The sequence below is a fragment of the Pyrus communis genome, chromosome 2 (genome assembly GCF_963583255.1).
Source record: "Pyrus communis chromosome 2, drPyrComm1.1, whole genome shotgun sequence".
Lineage (NCBI taxonomy): Eukaryota > Viridiplantae > Streptophyta > Magnoliopsida > Rosales > Rosaceae > Pyrus > Pyrus communis.
The window spans coordinates 8,010,132-8,031,744 of NC_084804.1; the positions used below are offsets into that span (position 1 = coordinate 8,010,132).

The window sequence follows — 21,613 nt, forward strand, 5'->3', positions numbered from 1 at the left end:
TCATGTCCCCTCTAACTTATTGTATCTTTATTTTTTTTTTCTTAATATATTTTCACAATAAAAATAAAATAAAAAAAATAAAAAAACCATGCATCCCTAATGCTGAATTATAGGCTCCAAGCCAGTTTCTTGATCAACTTGAAATATTTCCAGCCCTCCTCTACTAGTCCTGCATGCACACAAGAACTAAGAACTCCTGTAAAAGTAAGTTCATTAGGTCTTACACTGGCTTTTCGTATCATCTCAAACAAAGACAATGCTGCTTCGCTGTGGCCATATTGTTGTGCCGGTTCACAAATCAACACGGTCCAAGTCCTGCCTTCCCATACAAATCGACCATGCATTCATAATGCTGAATTGTACGTTCCAAGCCACTTTCTTCCACCAACTTGAAGTATTTTCGGCCTTCCTCGATCAGTCTTACAAGCCCTAAGAATTCCTGTGAAAGTCACTTCATTAGGCCTCACACCGGCTTGTTGCATCTCCTAAAGCAAAAGCTCATGCATGGAGAAGCGAATTGGCCACATATAAATCAAACCTAAACCCAAGTTCATAATGTGGGCATTAATAATGGCATTAGCCCAATCATTTTTTTGGATAATTCAAAACTTTACTACTCTCAAGTTTCGCCAAAGTTGTACTTTACTACACCTATTTTATTTTTTTTGTCACACTTTCATACCTGAAGTTTGATTCTTTTACTACTTTGATATTTCCGTTAGTCTAGCCGTTAACTTTTCTGTTAATTGATGACATAGCAAGATCTTCACCCACTAATTATCACTTTAGTGCTCTAAGTATCGTGAAATTCGTACTTTACAATCTTTAGGTTTTTTTTGTTTTTTTATTATTATTTTTTTTTAATCTCACTTTCAGATGATAAAGTTACGTTTTGCTCTCATATTCATACTACTATTAACCTGGGCATCAGGAGCTCCGTTAAAGCGTGACGTGACGTTTGACTGAATGACGACTGTGCAGAAAAATTGCAGCTTATCCGGATTGGCCGGTGCATCATTCCCACGATGTAGGGTTATTTTGTAGAGTAACATATAGCGTTTAGAGAAGAGGTTTTAGGTGGGGTAGCTGTGTGGCCAATACACTCGAGAGTAGGAATATTGTTAATTAATTCTACTAAAGTTCTGTTGTATATTATATATATGAGTCTCAATGACTCTATGTATTTATGTTGTATTGCTACAGTCTTACGATCCAATTCTAATTGTATCTCGGAATCAGGGCGTGACACCACCAGTTCTACCTCGAGGTATTCTCCTAAAAAGAAATCCAGCTAGATCAGGCCAACGAGTACCAAGCTTCAAGCATACCTTTAGCTTTTATTAATGGCAAGTAGTTCTGCTTACACCAGAAAAGCTTACTCAACAATTGCATTTTCACTTCAAAGTCCTAACAATCATAACGTTTTTCCTAATGCAGTCCTAACAATCATAACGTTTTTCTTAATGCGCACACAAAAGATCTTGCAAAAGCTGAACAATTGCATTTTCACAAGCATTGTTATTCATGTTTTTAATCGATTTTACGAAAAGCACGAAAACTGTCATAACTAAAATATATTTTCGTGGAACTTTCACCGCACCATAGGCTTCTTGAAATTCATGCACTTTCCCTTATCTACAACCTTACGTGGGTTTGAGGAAACGAACCGATCGGGTTATATCCAATAATCCAAGTGAACAATATATATCAGTCTATCAGTTGCTGTACCATTCTTTTTGCCGTGGCTGCAAGATAGCCATTATACGGTAGCTGTAAAGAACCAAAACAAAGCGTGGCCTCCTTTAAAAAACCAAACAGTGGAACAAAACGTAAACTATAGAGACAGATTAATGTGTAACTAATTAAGAATTATATCAATGGATATAGTAGATGTCAAGCAATCATTGACTGCTAGTCAAATTAGACAGCCAATACATTCTCTTACAGTATCTATTAATTAATTTGAAGTGTAAACTTTGATTATTCACTTAAACACTTCATCTCCTTATCCTTTTTCCTTGTTTTTCCAAAGCTGAAACTATTATTAATCAGTTTCTGTCTTTCTAGTAGTTGTATCTGCCACTTCTGAGATCCCTCGATCTGGAACCCAATTGGTGTTGAATATTTATCCACATATAAATGATTGTTTTTGCGAATCAGCATTTGAGGAAATTATATATTCTACAAGGCTGCTTGGTTGCTTCAGGTTTTTACCGATCATGTTTACAAGACATTGGCAATTGCCAGCATAAGAAACCTGCATGCATGTCTAAAATATGGAGCAAATCTTGATGAGATATATTAAAAGATTCAAAACCCAATATCATATATATAAAGCATCAATCATAAGCATTCCGATCTTATATATTCTCTTGGTGTTCTTGTGGTACACATGTCTAGACCAGTAAGCCAACTTCACGTCCCCAAATTCTTCATTGCATCCAATTGATGGCTGGTGCAATATTGAGAATTCTTACCTAATAAATAGGGTAATATTGAAGATTAATTCTAACACCTAGTAAGAGGTAAGCTGCACATATTTGCCATTTTCCTTATTGGCATTTGTTTTGACTTTTGAGTGGATGGATATGTTTGAGGTAACGTAATTGCATTTGGTCACAAGGTTCTGTCCGTACAACCGCAAAAGGAAATAAGTGGGCAGAAGCACACAACGACACTCTGAAGTAAATATTGGGTTAAAAGGTCATTAGAAGCCCTTAGAGTTAGGCCGAGTGGTGAACAAAGATGGGATCCATAAGGATAGCACCAAGATATGTTTAGATTTAATTCTCTTCATTAAACTAGTAACATTCAACAAAATAATTAAGTAACAAAGATAAGATCACACTTTACCATAGTAGCAGTAGCGAGAAGCAATCATGTTTATGTATTATGTGCAGGTTTGATTTCTATCACTAACGACTAATTATTTAACCTACTAACGCTAATCGTTCTACTAAACCAAGGCAAAGAAAGTTAAATACGAAAAAGTTATGAAAAGGAGTGAGGGCAAGGAAAGAAACCTACAAATTAATAATATGAGTGATGAACAGTATTATATTACATTAACAATTTTATTAGTGGGGATAATCAAGCTTGTTTTGGCTTTTGCATTAAAATTTCTTCAAAGTTATGATTATCAGAACTTAAGGCCCAAAAAAAAAAAAAAAAAAAAGAAAGAAGATTTTAGAAACTGTCGGTGAGATTATGCGCAGAAAAGCTTATATAATGCACTGCTGGTCCATTATCATTCTTGTTAGATATTAATGAGCATACAATATATTTCATTTGACTCTTAAACATGGGACACTAAAATCTTAATCTCGTTAATCACCCAGCTTGGGCATCATGCATATCTATTAATTTTGCTCATATATTTATCAAGACAAACAAAATACAATTGTTGCCGACGAAATTTTATGCCATAAATATGCTAATTATTTGATAGGTTTAAGGGAAGGGGGCATTGCAGTGATGTTCATCTCTTTGATCATAATACTATATGGCCTCATCTGGTCTAGAGGATTGAATTTATATGTTTGTCTATTCAAATCCAATCCTAGAATCCAAACGAAGCCTATATTTGATACAAGCCACTGTAGTGTGATATGCCAAATGTGAAAACAGAGAACCTTATCATACCAATTTGAGTTTTTTGCAAACATATCTACCTAATAAACATTAACCTTTTTTTTTTCAAGATAAGAACTGCAACTTTAACCAATAGACTGTTGATGCGTCAACTCCTTCCCAACATCAAATTTTAACAAAATCTGCACTCTTTCGAAAAATGAAGCTAAATTTTGCCTAAAAATCTACTTATTAATCAATAATCATATATAATTCTTATAAAGAATGTCAATTAAGCAAATATTTATGTTAAATTATGAATTAGTAATTTAAATTTAAAAAGGCAGAAGGCATGGCAGTGAGGTGGGAATGTGGGAAGTGAATGTGAGGTTAATAAATAGGGACGAGTGGTCCCCCTTCTGTTGTGTTTTTTTTTTTTTTTTTTTAATAAATATTTTTATGCCCAAACGACGCCGTTCAATATCTATTATTTTTATTTTATAAAGGCAAAGGACACGGTCTTCTCCATATGATTGTTTATAACAAAACACAGGCGCTGCACAGAGATGCAGCCTGCAGCAACCATGACTTCACCTTGCAGGTTTTCAGACAACACCAGAGAGGCGGACCGTCGCTTCTCGGCTTGATTTCCTAAAAAGAGAGGGGCGACCGTCCCTCCCAGTCCTTTGTAGTTTCGCCAATCTGTGCAACCCGAAAAGTTAGACAAAGAACAGTAAGTGATGACTCAAAAACAAAACAACAAAAGAAGAAAAGGGGGAAAAGAATTGGGATTGGACTTGGGGTATGATGGAGAGCAGAGATTCTTCGGATACATCCTTAGAGTCTAAAATACTCATTACGTGACGTTGACACATAATAACTATATATGTAGACTCATAATGATATACCTTTAGTGACATAAAAGCCATAAATTAATAGGTCAAGAAACAAATTGTTTCAATCAATAGACAACGACATAAGGGAGATACAAGGCAACACGTAAGGAGTAGGATTCTCTCCTCTCTTTTTTTCCCTTTCCTTCTTTCTCCTCCTATTTGAACGGTCACGGTTAAGTCACGTCAACATTCTATATTAATTTTTTTATAGAAAGAGAAAAACAAAATAGAGAATGTGAGAGGAGGAAATGGAAGGGGATTGAAAGAGAAGAGGATGGTTTCAATTAAATTATACACACTTATTGATAATAATACTTTGACAATAGGTGAAAAATGTTCCTGATAGTGTGAATTTCAGGTTCTTTTGATCTCTGAGTTATTTAATCTAATCTTATATATCACTCTTTCTTGCTAGCAAGCCTTTATAATTTTATGACAGCCACTCATGCAAACGAGTTACTTTCACCCTTATAAGCCTTGTGATCCAGTATTACTCAAGCTGAATTTGGTTTATTAAGTAGACTAATTACTTCACTTTAGCCATACATTTCATATTCGACAAGACAAAGGGACTTTTCCCATTTCTGTACAAAACAATAAAAAGTTGTCGTTGCTCTCAGTGTAATGATCTCTTGGGGGATATGGCCTGGTTTAATTTAGTATGTGTGCTCTTTAATTTTTTGCTTTTCCACGTGATTTCCTCCTAAAGAAAATTAGTTTATGAGGGAAAACGATCAATTAATTAAATTTTAAACAAATAATTAAGGAAAGTAGGGTAGCAAGGGACAGGGGTGAAAATTGATGAAAGGAGACATATCCAATTATCATCTTCTTCGTTGACACCAAGAAATTATGATTGAAACCTTCAAGCAACAGTTGAGTGAAGAAAGGATGCATGTCAAATGCCGCCTATTCTGATTTATAAATTATAAGACGTAAATGGCATAAAAAAATGTACACATATAGAAATGTGGTGTGGCGTGGAAGAAAATGATGTAGTTCGCTTTAAATCATTAGGCCTTCCACAAATGAACATCAATTATATGTAATATATTCATTTCAAATAGTATGGTTCAATTTTGTTTCTATGTTCGCCAAAGGTGTAGTTACATCATATCATCTGGGAGAGAGAATCAATCAATATTGAAATATAAAATTTAAAGGAAAAAAAGAAGAAGCAAAGAAGATCAAAATCAAACGTTTAATTAATCTCGGGGTAAAGTAATTCTTTAGACTTTTTTTTTTCACTTTCTTAAACTTGCATCTTTTCACCATGCTTTCTGGGATTTAATCACCTCAATCATTCATTCAATAGTTTATGTATAGAAATTATGATATTATTGACACTGGTTAATTCTCTCTCTCTTATATTTTAACGTATTGTGGATGTGCAACACATTGTAGAGTGCTAATTAATAACAACTTTCTATAGAAAAAATATTCTGATAATATGCAAGGGACTTAAACTCAAGTGATCAAAGAGCAGTTACTCATAAGGTCCTATATTCCATTGCCTTAGATACATAATGTATCATATTTTGGATCACTTTATATCACAATTGATGTGTACTTGAAATATATTTAGAGAAGGGATTTACATTGCACGACTTTTCTCTTTCTGCACACATCTATTTGATTTTTTATTATTATTATCTTTAAGGAGACTTACAAAAACATGGGTGTGTAAAAAAAAAAAAAAAAAAAAAAAGAGTGGGGCAATCATTTCCCTGTATTAATTAGAGATAAAATATGATCCTCACTAATTGCAATGTTACTCCACAAATCAAACAGTTCATTTTAAGGAGGACCATGCTTTGTAATTTCTTACTAAACTCTTACTCATCAAGTAAGATTCAAATTAACTATTATTAAAGAAAAGTGTAACAATCAAGTTAATTGAGAGCCATATGGTTGATGAGACAGTGAAGCTACCAAAACACTCAAAGAGAGACTCAGTGATCCTCTCTCTCTCTCCCTCTCTCTCTCTCTCTCTCTCTCTCTCTCTCTCTCACAATAAGGTATGTTTACCTTTTTCTAAATGGGATGTTTAAGGAACATATTTAAGGTAAACAAGCCACATCCAGACATGGCGATTAATGGTGTGTGCTAATTAATATTGAAAGAGCTGGAGGATCAACAGAAAAAGATGGGCCATCACTGTTGCAGCAAACAGAAAATTAAGAGAGGACTGTGGTCTCCTGAAGAAGATGAGAAGCTATTGAATCACATCAACACCTTTGGCCATGGTTCGTGGAGCTCTGTCCCAAAACTAGCTGGTACGTGTGTATTTCCGTAGCCATCAATTATTGTTATTGATATTCTCTCAGCAGAGATATGGACACTTAGCTAAATTGACTAGAACAGTGTGTTTCCTTCTGCACATATCAGTTTGAAAACTCTTCCTTAATTATTTCAACGATGTCGTTTTGTGATCTTGTTACATTGTTAATTGCAGGTTTGGAGAGGTGTGGAAAAAGTTGCAGATTGAGGTGGATAAACTATTTGAGACCAGATCTCAAGAGGGGTCCATTTTCTGAGATAGAAGAGAGAACCATCGTAGATGTTCATAGGATTTTAGGCAACAAATGGGCTCAGATAGCCAAGCATTTACCAGGTAGAACAGACAACGAGGTCAAGAATTTTTGGAACTCATGCATCAAGAAGAAGCTCATTGCACAAGGTTTTGATCCCAACACCCACAACCTTCTCCCTTCTTCCAAAGCTAACCCTAGTAACATCAACAACAACAACAATAATATTCATGCATGCAATATTTTTTCTCCATCTTCTTTTTTCTCTGTAAATTCTTCACATGTCTCAGCAGATACTTCCATAGACATATTGGAAGCACCTTATCTCACATTACCTTCTACTTCATCTCCACGTACAAATCATGTCGATATCTCGTTGCATGAAAGATCAACCATATCAACCTGTGAATTCCAAAACCCTAATATGGTTTGGAGTACTACTCTAGTCCAAGATCAAATTAATCCAATTGTTTTAACGGAGTTCATGGGGATTAATAATGTCCCAACAATCTCCACCTCTCACTCATATCCAATATCAGAGCTTGAAAATATTGTAAATGAGAGCTTTCAACCCATAACTAAATCCACAAACCCAAAAGACATGCTATTGCAATCACAACAGGAGGAGGCTTGTGAAGTGGTGGAAAATGAGAATCCCAGTGTGTTGAATGGTGCACAGACAAACATAGATGCTTCATTTGGGAGCTCTAACTTTGATTTGGATTTTATGGAGTCTACAGAATTGCCTTGTGGAATGTATAATTACCAACCGAGTCCAATGGATCAACTTACATGGAATGGTTAGGCAATTTGGGACTTCTTTTTTTTTTTTAGCAAATATGACTTTTCCTTTTTTGGTTTAGGGGGCTTTAATATTTTGTTTTGTTCTTGTAGTTATCTTTTGACTCTACTATGTGAATAATTTTTTGTATATTGATATATTTACACTAAGGATGAGTGAATAAATTAGTTTTGAACTCGCGATCTACAAAATTTGAATTTAAGATTTTTTACTTATAAGGAAAGAGAAATACACTAAACCGTAATACTAATTAACTCTATGGTGCAAATATTAATTGTTGACTTAAGAGTACTTTCTTTTTTAAAATTTCGTTGCTAAAATCATCATGCAGTTACCCACCGAACGCCATTTTTTTGTTGACAAACAAATATGAACAACGCACCACCAATACGACTGCATTCCTCTCGAGCTTAGACCATGTATCTAGACCTTTATTTCTTTTTTTGTTTTCCGATCGGTTCATGAGTGGGAGATGAGAATTCGAGCTTAAAACTTATTTTGAAAGATAAATACTACTAAATTAAAAGTTAGTTAATTAGAAGTTGATTTAAGTGATGAAGGCCTAGTGTTTGGAGGAAGTTACGACCTGATCAAGTTGTTCCCATGGAATCATTACCCTAGAGCGTGCAACCCATGGCTGCCCATCGAGTGGCTCGCGTGTGCTGCAGTTTCTCTGTCACCCACTTTGTATTGGGTTCGAAATCCAACCGGATGTGGTGCTTTTCTTCTTTGCCTTGGTTTTGTCCCACTAGGTTTCTCCAAAGAGAAATGCTAAGGGGACTCCCTCATAAGTGAGACTCTTCATGGACTTTCCGTCATTTCATTTTTTTGGCACAATTTCCATACCAACATTATAAAACATTGTGCCAAAACGATGAGGTGATGGAAAGTCTCATTAATATTTTTCTACTCCAAAATAAAGTCTTTGAAGTCTAAGTTTCTTATTTATTTTTTTCAGAAACAAAAATTAAAGATTTCCACATCCTGAGGATCGGGTGGTCTTCGTCTTTGGATGCTTGACAATGTTTCATTGCTCCAAACATCTTTTCGTGTACGAATACCTAGTATGCTATGGAGTATCCTATAAACATAAGATACCATATACATTGAAAGTCTGACACAATAAAATTTTCACTTTCCCAAAAGTTGGGTTATGATCATTTAATCTCTCCCCTCATTTTCTCATACTAATCTTTACCCACCTCCATCTTTTGAAATTTTGTTAAAGATTGATGATTGACTAACACTATTTGACTAATCCATGTTTGTGATAACCATGATAATATCAGTTGATAATGAAAAATTGGTCGTTTCCGTTTTTCACCTTCACTTTGTTATGAATTGATGAAATTGACATAAAAAAAATTGAATCCTGCAACTCACATGATCAAACTTGAAAAAATTATGAACAAATATTAATTGGAAGTGAATAGTCCAAGTGATAATTTAAAGATGCACAAACCCATCCTTACGCATGCTCACTTTTTTTTTTCGTCAAATGCATGCTCACTTTTCTCATAGATAATTAGGCTTATTTTTAACTACACTTTTTGAACTCGATTTCAATCCCACTTTACTCCTTGAAATTTAAAAGTCGCCATTTTGCTTTCTGAAACTCAATTTTGATCCCACTTTGCCTCCTTAAACTCAAAAGCCGTCACTTTACTTCCTGGAACTCAATATCTCATCCACTTTAGCTTGTTTCTATGTATGATCCCACTTTGCCTCCTTAAACTCAAAAGCCGTCACTTTACTTCCTGGAACTCAATATCTCATCCACTTTAGCTTGTTTCTATGTATTCCGTTAAGTTTACTTAGATGGCATAATTAGGGCCAACTTATGACTGACGTGACATAAGTTTGTCATATTACCAATTCAAAGAGTAAAGTGGTGACTTTTGAATTTCAAGTACCAAAATGGATCGAAATCAAATTTTAGGAAGCGTAGTTAAAAATAAGGAAAACTAATGAAAAGGGCTTCAAAACTTTGAGTTTTAACAAAAAAAACTATGTTATAACTTTTTTCAATGATAAAGACAAGAAAAAGAAAAAAAAAGAAAAAAAAGAAAAAAAACCTAACTAAAGGCGTGTGCAAAGAGCACCCAACCAATCCTTGGGGGTAGGCAAACAAGTCCTGGACATGCGGATCGGGGTGGGTCCAAATCTTTAAAATTCAACACAAGGCGAGGTGGGCCAGGTCCAAGTTAATAGCAGGGCGGCGTGGGTCCAAATCCTGGAAGAAACGGGCCCCCAGCCTAAACCGGTTTCCACCCCAAATGATCTTCGAAGAAATCATCAAAAGCTCCACCACCATCTTCTCCCTCTTTGCCTTGATCTGCTTTCGGGAGCTCTACATCCTACTCCAAAGGATCCACACTTTCATCGAAGACTCTTCAAACGGAAGCCGGATATAGCTCTTCTTCCAGATATAATCCCTCACCAACAGTTTCCCTAAGCTCACCCTCGACTTCTCCACCTTGCTTGACATCCTTCCCGTCAATGAGCTCCGATTAAACGACTATGTCGAGGAGGCCATCTCTCTCATCTGCACCTAGTGCTCCCGCAGCACCACAAAATTACTCGTTAATCTGAGAGACGATGGCATCTGCCGTGAGGTTTGCTTCATGCTTGACAACCTCAGGAGTGAAATCGTCCCCGACCATTTCAAGCTCTTTAGAGTCTTCGCGCAATTAGGGATTTGAAATGGTTCAGATTGCAGATAGGAGTTAGAGAGCCTCCAGGACAAGTTCCAAAACCAGACGAAAGACGAGTTTGAGTGGGAGAATGAGTGAGGAGTTGGTGTCATCGACGCTGTTGATCTCATCATCGAAGACCAACCCCTCTTTTCTAGGTCCCATGGTCGCCAAGCTTTTCAAGGTCCTACAGTGTCCTCGATGCCATTGAATTCGTCGCCGTCGTCGGAGGATTTCGATCTCGTCACAGATTTGGTGACACGTGGCAGTAGATCACTCCATCCCAGTAGATTACGCACCTGCCCACTGCTTCGATCCGAACGAACTAGTCAGGAGAGCTAAAGAAGAAGAGGAGAAAAAAAAAACCCTTGGACACGACCTGATTCAAACGGGCTGGGTAAGGTTTGATTCCTGTATTACAATTTGTTGTACCTGCCCTGATCCGACCCGTTTCTTTTAAACCCGGGTTCAGTCTGGTCCCTTCAAAATTGGGCCCGGCGCAGCCCGTGCCCAGCCCTAACCAATCATTCAGTTGCATAACCCTTTGACATAATCCAAGTATATTTTTTTCCTTTAAAATTAAAATTTCAAATTGAAGTGGGTTCCGTTCGATTCAGAACCACATTTGGGGCGGTATGGTTAAGATGAAGTTAATCAGGTGTGGGCGTTGATGTTGATCTCTATCATGTTTTTTTTTATTTTTATTTTTTTTTATCTTTTAGCCATGCATGACTTTAATGGCATAGACGTTGATCTCTATCATGTTTTTTTTTAAAAAAAATCTTTTTATTTCATTTTGGTGAAATAACTTGAAAATTTGGGATGAACATCTACCGTTAAGTTTCATAAATAGTATAGTATCGTTAAGTTTCATAAACAGTGTTGTACCGTTAAGTTTCATAAACAGTGTTGTACCGTTAAGTTTCATAAACAGTGCAGTAAGTTTCATAAACAATGTTGTGCTGTTAAGTTTCATAAACAATGTAGTACCATTAAGTTTCATAAATAGTATAGTAAATTTAACAAATAGTGTAGTAAGTTTCATAAACAGTGTAGTACCATTAAGTTTCATAAACAATTGTTTACCCTAAAAACTATCAAACCTACGTGGCGCGCAGGCTGAGTAATTAATAAGCTAACTACATCCTTCAATTGTATGCGGGGCGTGCCAACTCGTCGGCTGAGCTTGGCTGAGGAGTAAAATGTGTTGATGTTACATTGAGCACGCTGCTGATTTCTTGATCTTGCGACTGGGGCCAAGGAAGGAACACGCCTCGCCTTTCAGGTTCTAGAGCCTGAAGATAAGACTGCTAGTTCTACGAAGTTCAATATCAAATTCGGCTTTCAATGTGCCGAATGTAGTAACCTGTAACACCTCACTTCGCCGAGATGGTTAATGAGATGACCTTTGCCAATAAGGATTTGAAAATCCTTCTCAACCGAGACTTGGATAGATAACTAGTCGATCTCGACGCAGTGATGTTTATCCAAAGTGAAGGTGCTCCAAGAACGGCTGATTCTACGGCAGCAGTGTTGTTTATCCAAACTGAAGATGTCACCGGTTGCCTTCGCAGTGTTGTTTATCTAAACTGAAGGTGTGTTGGCAGAAAAAGAAAAATAAAAATGTCAAGATGTTTGAGAGGTTTGTGCAGGGCAATTTGTGTGTTGAATTGGAGAGGAGCTTCAATGTTGCGTGCGACTCTGTATTTATAGTGACTTTGTAGAGTCCAACTACAACTCTAGCTCTGTGAAACTAAAATTGATATATGTGAAATGCCAAAGCATATCCAACAAAATAAAGCCTATCTAAGCTTTATCACATCACGTCAGAAGCCTAACTCACCTAGGCTTCTTATCAAAACTCCAACAATGCCTTTAAACCCATCTAACAACATCCATCATCGTGCAAAAAGGCCTAGTCTACCTAGGCTTGTCTCATCATCACCCAAAGCCATCATCGTTATTAACGCATGCATCCTAACCCTATCTAAATGAATTTCAAATTCATTTCTAGCTTCCAAGTCCCGTCAGACATCCCAAATCAATTTGAACTGTACTGTTTGTTTGAGATATAATTTGCATCCTATTTATCTGGTTGAAAAGATGCTAAGATAATTCATATTAAAAGATAATTATTATGATAAAAACCATAATATTATCCTTTAACAATAACAAAAATTATCTTCACTTTTTCATCCGACGATTGAGAACTATGCTCCCTCAACAGCCTTGATTACACGGGCTGATGATGTAAATTTGGGTCCAAACAACAGTGTAGTAAGTTTCATAAACAGTTTGTGTGAGGGGCGCGCGGGTTCGCGCGTCAGTTTTTTTAAAATATTAAAATTATGTCTTTTTCTTTAAAATTTAAGTTTCTTTTTTATCCTTTTTATTAAAATTTAAGTTTTTTTTCATTAAATAAAGGTATATCATGATTTTTATTAAAATAAACTTAATCCAAATTTTTTGCATGAAAGTTCTCATTAAAAATAAGCCTAGAAAATTACTCATATTATGGCATTTGGATGACTCGACCCAAGTTGGATTTGGGTGGACTAAAACAAACCCTTGGTCCAGGGCCCAGCCCAATTTAAATAGAATACCCTAAGGTTTGAAGGCAAATGGAGGTCCCAATCTCCCAACATTTGCCTCCGCCACGGCGCCACCTCAGCAGCCCGGTCACCAACTGGCAGGTTATGTCGGCACTCGTGTCGTGACCGTATTGCATGAAGCCCTCCGCCGTTTCGACACTTACACTACCTTCGCTCCTTTTCTGCGCTAAACAACACAAAACACACAGCACCTTCAACGTTTCTCTCTGTTGCTGTTTCTCTGCAAAACCATGGCAGGAGGTACCATATAACATCATCCCTTCAACTTTTTCAGCTTTAATTTTTGTGGGTTTTTCTCAAAATACTGATCAGAATATGAATTCGGCTTCTTCAGATCTTCCTGGGTTTTACTATGATCCGGAGAAGAACAGGTACTTCCCCATCAAGGGCCCAATCCCAGGATCTCGTCGTATGACTGCTCCTGCTTCTTCTTCTGCTTCTTCCAGCGCTCAGACGCCGGCCAAGGTACGCTGGTTGTTCTTTTGAACCCAAATTTTGTGCTTTTCCAGGTTTGCGTGTTTTCTAGGAGTTTTGCCTGTTTTAAAGTTTGTAACTTTGTTGTTTTTACTGTTTTTAAGCTTGACTATGTTTGGTGAGTTTTTACTTGAATATGTTATTTGTTGCTACTTATGTTTTGGTTGGGGGTGGATTGAGAGTTCAATGTTGTGTTCCAATTGCTTTGTTTAATCACTTTTTTTTTATTTATTGAGAATTTTTCATGTCATACTCGGAGACCATGAAGTAGCGACCGTTTTCGCTACCTAGGATTTGTCGTGCAAAAGACCGGAGAATTAGATGGAGACCTCAACTATAGAATACAAGCTGGATGGATGAAGTGGAAGAGTGCATCCGGCGTGTTGTGTGACCGCTGTATGCCACTGAAGCTCAAGGGAAATTTTTATAGGACGGCAATAAGGCCAGGGATGCTGTATGGCACAGAATGTTGGGCGGTGAAGCATCAACACATACATAAAATGCGTGTAGTGGAGATGAGGATGCTTTGTTGGATGTGTGGGCACACGAAAAAAGATAAAATTAGGAATGAGGATATCCGAGGTAAAGTAGGAGTAGCCGAAATTGAAGGAAATATGAAAGAACATCGGTTACGATGGTTTGGACATGTGCAAAGAAGGCCTACTGACGTTCCGGTTAAAAGATGCAACTACGGGACAGAGGTCCAGGGCTGAAGGGGTAGAGGAAGACTTAGGAAAACTTTGGAAGAGACTCTAAGAAAAGACTTAGAGTACTTGGATCTAACGGAGAACATGACACAGAACCGAGCGCAATAGCGTTCTAGGATTCATATAGCCGACCTCACTTAGTGGGAAAAGGCTTTGGTGTTGTTGTTGTTGTTGTTGTATACGAGGTTCTTTACAAATCACTAGAATCGAGCTAGTTTTGAAAGAAAAAAAAAAAATGGCATGCCGAGAATTTCCGTGTATTCACATATTAAAGTTAGAGAATTGTTATTAGCACTCCAAAATAGTCATACACGCTCGCCACTCACTTATTGTTTGTTTAATTGGGACGAGTGCATGATGACTATGTTGGAGTGTCAATTGCAGTTCTCATAATAGGACTTTGACAAATATAGTGGTTAGGGGAGTAAAATCTGTTGTTGGTTAATGAGTGTGATAGCGGCAAGGTCATGTTCTTGTAGTGATTATTTTCTATTGCTTTGGTTAGCATATTAATGACCTTGATCATAGATTTGTGTTCACCGCTGTAAGATTGCAAATAAACTAGTGAATTTCTAGGCAGGCATCCCTTATATTGTATGTAGTTTTGCATTGCATTACCTATTAAACACTTGGATTTATAGTTGTTTCTTCTTCTCTGAGACTACCATAGCTTCTTTTTCTCTGTTTTGTTATGCTGTAAGTTTGGTGATTTACGTAATTGTCAAAATACTTAACTTTGGTTCTGATTCATCTTGTTGTAGGTGACCAACTCATGTAGGCGAACCAGTGTAAGAACTTCTAAGATGCTTCAGGCTAGGGAGTTATGCGGTAATCTCATTCCTTTCAATAAAGGGAGGTGTAACTTCAATGAGGAATTCCAAAGGGCACAAGCATGCCATCCTGTGGTATGTTGAATTAATATAAGCCTTCGGTTTAAGATTTTAAAGTTAAGGTTACCAGTTATGTTCAAAAAATTATGATTTCCACCAACTTGTTTCCAGTTTTTACTTTCAGCTTGATTAGCACCCTAATTTATGCTGAAAGATTCTTTTGTTCTATTTTTATTAAGGAGATGGATATCCTTTTTCCCTCTTAATAGAGATGTTGTTGGCCCATCAGACGTAATAGTATATATTTGTTTTAAAATTTTATTGTAAGCCTCTGTGAGTCTCTATTTGGCATACAGGGCCAAGTTTAGAATCCAGCAACATATAGGCTACAGCAGGAAACTAGCAATAAATGTACAGCATGAAATTTGTAATTTGTTTTATTTATGTGTTCTACGAATTTGCAGGTTTGGAAGTATCAGGAAACCAAAGAGTTAACTGATGGCGCTTTGGAGCGGATTCGCATGGATGTACAGACAGAAGGGGGTCAAACTGATACGGACTTTGTATTAGCAGGTGGCATGAATGGCTCTATAAGGTAGAAAAAAGTTTCAGCCTGCTGTTATTTTTCATGCATTTTTTTCGTCTTTTAAGATTGTTTAATATGTACAAATTTTGTGATAAATTGATAATAGTTGGTAGCAAGAAAAAGCGATTGATTATGGTGTTCCAAGAATTTGAAAATGGATCTGTCAGAATGTTAGGAGAATTTATGCAGTATTTAGTTTGTTTGTGCCATGGCTACTGAATAATGTGGTTTCTTTAATACATGTGTCCTGTTACCTGTGGGTCCAAGCCAAAAAGACTTGTTCATATATGAATCTAACTCATATTACCTTCCTACTGAAGAATAAAAGGACAAGATTTTGTTTCATTTTGGAGAGTCACAGAACAACCGAACAATGTAGTAGAAACCACTCCATCTCTTGGATAGGACCGTCTACTTATTTCAAAACAGCCTACAACGTATTGTTCTAGATATGTCCATTTATCATGTTATAAACGCAAAATGTTGAATGGGGTCTTCATTTAAGCAGATTTTTCGAAAACATTTTGTTTGAGGTACTGAAGAATTAGTGTGTGTGTGTGTGTGTGTATGTGTGTGTCTAAAGGTATATGGTATGTAAATACGTCTGGCTATAACTATTTATGCTGGTTGAGAGCATTGAACGTGTTTTGGTTGATGTTTGAGATTCATGTATCTAGATTGACCAGAACAGATCAAATGATGGAAAGGTTTAAGAAATTAGCTTCGATTGGAATTTGGATTTGGAAGTCTTACTTAAGGCATCCTAATATCCCCAACTCATGGCTGATGTCGGAATTAGAAGTTTGACCGTCTCCTTTCCTTTAAGCCATCACATGTTCACTACAAGGAATTACACATATACCAATGGTAAAGCTTTGTAATGTAGAAAACAACCTTTTACCTGCTCATAATCCATATTATCCTGTAGCTCAGAAGGTTAGCGGCCTTTTCCTTCACCAATAAGGACCTTTTTACATAAGTTCATAACCATGGTCCTTCAGGCCTCACATGAGAAATGAGCTGCCTTGGCTGGTTCTAATATTATTTCTAATGACTCAATACCTTAAAAAGCTGCAAAGCAAAGCTGGTAGCATTCCAGAAATTGGCTCCTTCTTCAGATAAGTTTTTGCAAGTGGTATGTCGACGTGGTGTTATGAATCCACCCAAATCATAACATGTAGAATCCCTTATGTTAAACCCTAAAGCCAACATGTTCTATAATTCAAGTGGATGCGTAACACTACATCGGCATGCCAAGGGTGTTACCATCACACAAGTAATATTTCTCTTCACCTTTCTATCCATTAGCTTACTCCTGGGTGGGCAGTGTTACTATTAACATATGCTAATATAATACCACAAATAGTATTAGCATTGAATAATACTCTTATGTACGCTTTTTTATTTTCATTATAAAATTGGGGACCTTGGTTTCTGCAACTAAGTTTTAACAATTTTCATTGTGAGATCAGGCCCTGCTGAGCATTTTTTCCTCTCTAGATATATGGCTCCTTGCTTGCAGTACTCCTACTGAATTTGTGGCACCTGTGAGATTGATCAATGACAATCTTTTTAGTATATATGTGGAATTCCTACTTCAAAATGTTTTAAATATTCATTTCTAGTTTTTGTTTTTGCAATAAAATAGTTTCTTGTTTCTTTTCTGTCTTAATCTGCTTGTTCAAGTGTTGGTGTTTATTCGTATTACACGTATGCCTTTTGGAAATTCTTGTCCTCTATGTGGTTCTTCACATATCTTTTTTGTATTTACTCAAATAATTTATTAGTAACTTTCTTTGAAACATGATGCTCTTGCAGTATTTTTGAAGTTGGAAAAGTTGGGCAGGGTCTTAATTACGGGATGAAATGCAAGGCAGAATGTGTCTGGCCTCTCTCTAGCAAAAGTCAACTGGAGTACAGTGAGGTGCCTGGGCAAATATGGAAACCAGCTCACACTACACCACAAATGCCATCAAACATATCTTCTATAAAAATGTTTGGAAAACAGTCTCCTGGCACAGAAGATGATAGTTCTTGCATCCAGCATATGTTGTATCCTTGCAGACTTAGTTTTTTGTAATGGTTAATATAGAATACCAGTTTGATGTTTGTACTCTTACAAGTGTATTTATTGGACTTAAAACTATAAGAATAATTTCTAGCCTTTCTTACCTTCAATTTTATCTAAAACAATGTTTGGTGTGTCTTGTTGAAGAAAAAACGAATGTTTACTTCTGCAAACCTTAACACAAGAGAACAGGATATCAACGTTGGGAGCTGAGAACTCTGGTGGATCTCTTGTGGTTATTAACCTCCATGAACTACTAAACTTTGATCCAAATAGGACTGTCTTAAGTCAAAATATTTATGAGATTGCAACTTTCAACTGCACTGTTTGGACTACAGATTGTGAATCTGATGGGAGTCGTGCAGTGATTGGTAAGTACTATTCCTGTTTATCTTATTATATCGTAAACAGTGCTAGTCATGAAGGTAGTTTTAATGTTCTCTTATCAACGGACTCCATGATTGGAGACCTGGTCTCCAAATACAAGGACCCTGTTTCTCGAGAAATTTCATGTGCAGACACACACACACACACAGAGTTCTTTCTTGCCTTGGTGTTGCTCTTGCGGGTAGTATGCAGAGTACGCTTGAAGGTAACAGTCTTTAGAAGAAACTTTGTTAAAGATTATTCCTTTTGTTTGTTACAGGAACCAACCTGGGAGCTGCTCTGGTGGATTTGGAAACTGGGAGCGCATCGTGGCTGTTACACAGTAAAAGTGATGTTTTGGCACAACAACTTGTTCACTCGGTAATCTATTGCATAACTTAAGACTTTTGGGAAATCTTTTAAAGTTGCCTGAGTTTATATGCATTTGGAATAAAGGGTTTAACCAGGTACGCTATGGGTAATGAGTGAGTTAATATTCCATACTTAGTAGATGTTCAACTCTTAGTAATTACTTTAGGCATTATAATTTTCAGGTTGTACTTTGTTAAGTTATTATTCTTATTTGATACTCCAAAAGCATCCATATATTCCGTACCACCTCCGCTATATTTACTGCTATTAGATGATATCTACATATTTGGAGAATGTCTTATTGGAGGTCAGCAGTATGCGCTCAAGCAGTAGTGAGGTACACATGCATCCATAAGCTAGTTATAGTAGAAATCTTAGCCAGTGATCAACCAATCAGATGCTACTCTCTTGTCTAGTTTGCAGGAGACTCTTAGCAATTTTACAATAGTGTCTACGTTATTGAAGGTCGAACTTTGTCTTTCTAGGCATGTCGTTGTCACTGATCTCTATACTGCTCAGAATAGTATTCTCCATTCTGGGCCCGCTGTGCAATTATTTATGGTTGATACAAAGCCTAATGCACATTCTAAAGCATCATGAGGCTTGCTGATTCGTATGGAATAGCTTTAACTTTTGTGTAGTAACTTTTTGTATAATTTCTGGACCTCATTTTTGTACTTCTCTTGCAGGGAAATGCTGTTTTATGTGGACTCAGAAATGGAGCAATTGTAACAGTTGATGTTCGTCAGAAACAGGGGTGGTTTCCTGTAAGACCTGTTAGACATAGAATGCGTCACTCACCTTTGGATAACACGCGTGGAATAACTAGTATACAACGGTCTAAGGTATAAAGTTGATTGCTGATGTAACAGACTAGCTTTTTTCTGGTGACAGAATTTTTATTTTCTGTTTTTACAAATCAAGCAATCTTCATAAATCATATTTCATATCTGTAAAGTATTGATGTTTTCTAACTCAGAGATTTTATCAATTATTTTGTTTAATATGGTAGCTAATTCTTCTTCTCCAAGTGGAATTGGTTTAATGAAACTATTTTGATTTACTGTGGGGTGGTTCTGTTCCATCAAGTAGCTTAAATTATTTTTGTTTCCTGTCTTTTTGGTGAATATGAAGTAGCTTACTTCCTTTTTTTTTCCGATTACAATCAAGTAGCTTACTTTTCTATTCTACATAAGAATTAAAGTACGGATAATGATCTGAGTATCTTTTTGTGCAGCCTTCTGGAACTGGAAATATACATCCTTCTCATACCACTAAAATGCCTTCATCTATTGCAAGGTTGGTAGGCTTTATTATCTTATAGGATCGGTTTATTTTCTTTAATGTTTTTCATACGTTCTGCTCACTCTGGTTTGATACTCCAGTTTGGTATCACTTCGGTTTGATGATCAGTATTTTTTGGCGAGCTCCATGGATGGAACGGTTAGTTTTTATTTCAAAGTTCAAACACAATACATATTAATTTATTCAGCATCTTTTCTTATGCCTCGTGACACAGGTCTTTAGATATGTAACGCTTGAAAATCATCAATAAGAACATGAATGTTTTTTACTATCCTTGCTTGAGCTGAATTCATTGTCATCTACACATTCCCATGTTCCTCTCAACACGTCAGATATCTAGCAATCAACTAAAAATTTGCATTCCCTGACTAGAGGTCCAATTTTCTCAAAGAAAAAGAACTGGGTCAATGTCTAGGTAGTAAGTAACCTCAGCAAAAAGGCAAAAACATCCAGATGTGATTTTTTTTTTTTATAAGGTTGCTGCTGCAACGATTTTGGTCAATGTCATTCTGATTAGTTCTTGTCTTTTCAGGTGAAGCTTTACGACCAACGCCTAATCCAAAGAGGAGCTGTACAATCTTACGAGGGGCTTGTGAATTCCCATACTCGTTTGCAGCTTGGAGTTGACCCATCTGAGAGATTTGTTATGTCAGGTGAATATTATTATTGCTCACACCATTTATTTTGGCAACTTTTTTCTTATATATATTTCTTTTAGGCGGAGAGGACTGCAATTTACGACTCTGGAGTATCAAGTCTGGTAAACTGCTTTTCGAGGATAAATTCTGTAACACAATCCCCTCAACTGTGTGCTGGCGAAGAGCTGAAAGTACGTGCCCTCTACTTCTCTTGTGCTCTCAGTCTTCTTGCCATTCTCTCCATCTTATTGACCTTTAATTTTCTACTCGTCCGTAGGGTTTAAGGGAGATCGGGATGACAGGCCAAACTACGAATATCTTGATTCCAAAAGTTATGGTTTGGGGGCATGGATTGGATCACAGGAAGGACTATTTTACATGCACTGGCAAGTGTGAAGGGTGCAAAATTGCTCTCACGAAAGTTTTATAAATGTTCAAAGCTTGGGATTTCTTTCTATAGTGATGCTCACCATGCCGAAGGCATTATGAGCTCAAACGCAGAGCAACGCGATGGTGAGGATATAAAAGAAGGAGCGATTGGTGGTCTTGGCCTTCCGAGGAGTTTTGTTATTATTTCCTTTGTAAAGCTAAAAGCAGGTAGATACTGAGTCTGAAAATAGTACTCGTGTCGAGGTCTGTACCTCCGTTGGTTGAGAGTATTTACCCTTACACTTACGCCACATTGGGCCAGAGTTTGAATCCTGGCTTTTGGTCCTCCCTTAACACCAATTGTAACAAACAAAGAAAATACTTTGTAAAATCATAGTGGAATCTAGTAAAGTGACAATCTTAATTATCAGTATTTATCTGACCATGGAGCAAGGAATTAAAGTGCGACTATTTTAAATATTTTTATTCAAGTTGATTTTACAGTGTGATATTGCATGTCGTGTTTATAGCTCTGCATAAGGAGAGATTCTGTCACAATCATTTGATAGTCTAAGTGGTGTCGTCAACTAATTTGTTCCGTGTTAAAAAAGTGCATGTTTCGTGTTAAAAATCGAACCTACTCATTTAATTTGGTGAAACGGTTGCGAGAGAGAAGACTGTGGTTACATTACACTTGGGCCACTAGTAATAAAGAGAGGTAAGAAAAGACTGATGATTTTGATCAAAGGAGACAAGCAATTCGTTTCATCTCTTTATTGGATGACTTGACTGCT

General features: G+C 36.7%; 2 protein-coding genes across 2 annotated transcripts; both read left to right on the forward strand.

The window, feature by feature from the left end:
- Window positions 1-6,612: 6,612 nt before the first annotated feature.
- LOC137724350 (MYB-like transcription factor 4) lies at window positions 6,613-7,802 on the forward strand. Its single transcript, XM_068463088.1, has 2 exons — window positions 6,613-6,742; window positions 6,922-7,802. Exons 1-2 carry the CDS (start codon window positions 6,613-6,615, stop codon window positions 7,800-7,802), a joined length of 1,011 nt encoding a protein of 336 aa, XP_068319189.1.
- A 5,351-nt stretch (window positions 7,803-13,153) lies between these two features.
- LOC137725822 (uncharacterized) lies at window positions 13,154-21,252 on the forward strand. The gene is made up of 13 exons (XM_068464617.1): window positions 13,154-13,344; window positions 13,439-13,569; window positions 15,047-15,190; window positions 15,580-15,710; window positions 17,520-17,753; window positions 17,962-18,140; window positions 18,416-18,516; window positions 19,197-19,352; window positions 19,745-19,806; window positions 19,893-19,950; window positions 20,345-20,465; window positions 20,531-20,641; window positions 20,728-21,252. The coding sequence occupies exons 1-13, from the start codon at window positions 13,335-13,337 to the stop codon at window positions 20,844-20,846; spliced, it is 1,557 nt and encodes a 518-aa protein (XP_068320718.1). The 5' UTR covers window positions 13,154-13,334; the 3' UTR covers window positions 20,847-21,252.
- Window positions 21,253-21,613: the final 361 nt, after the last annotated feature.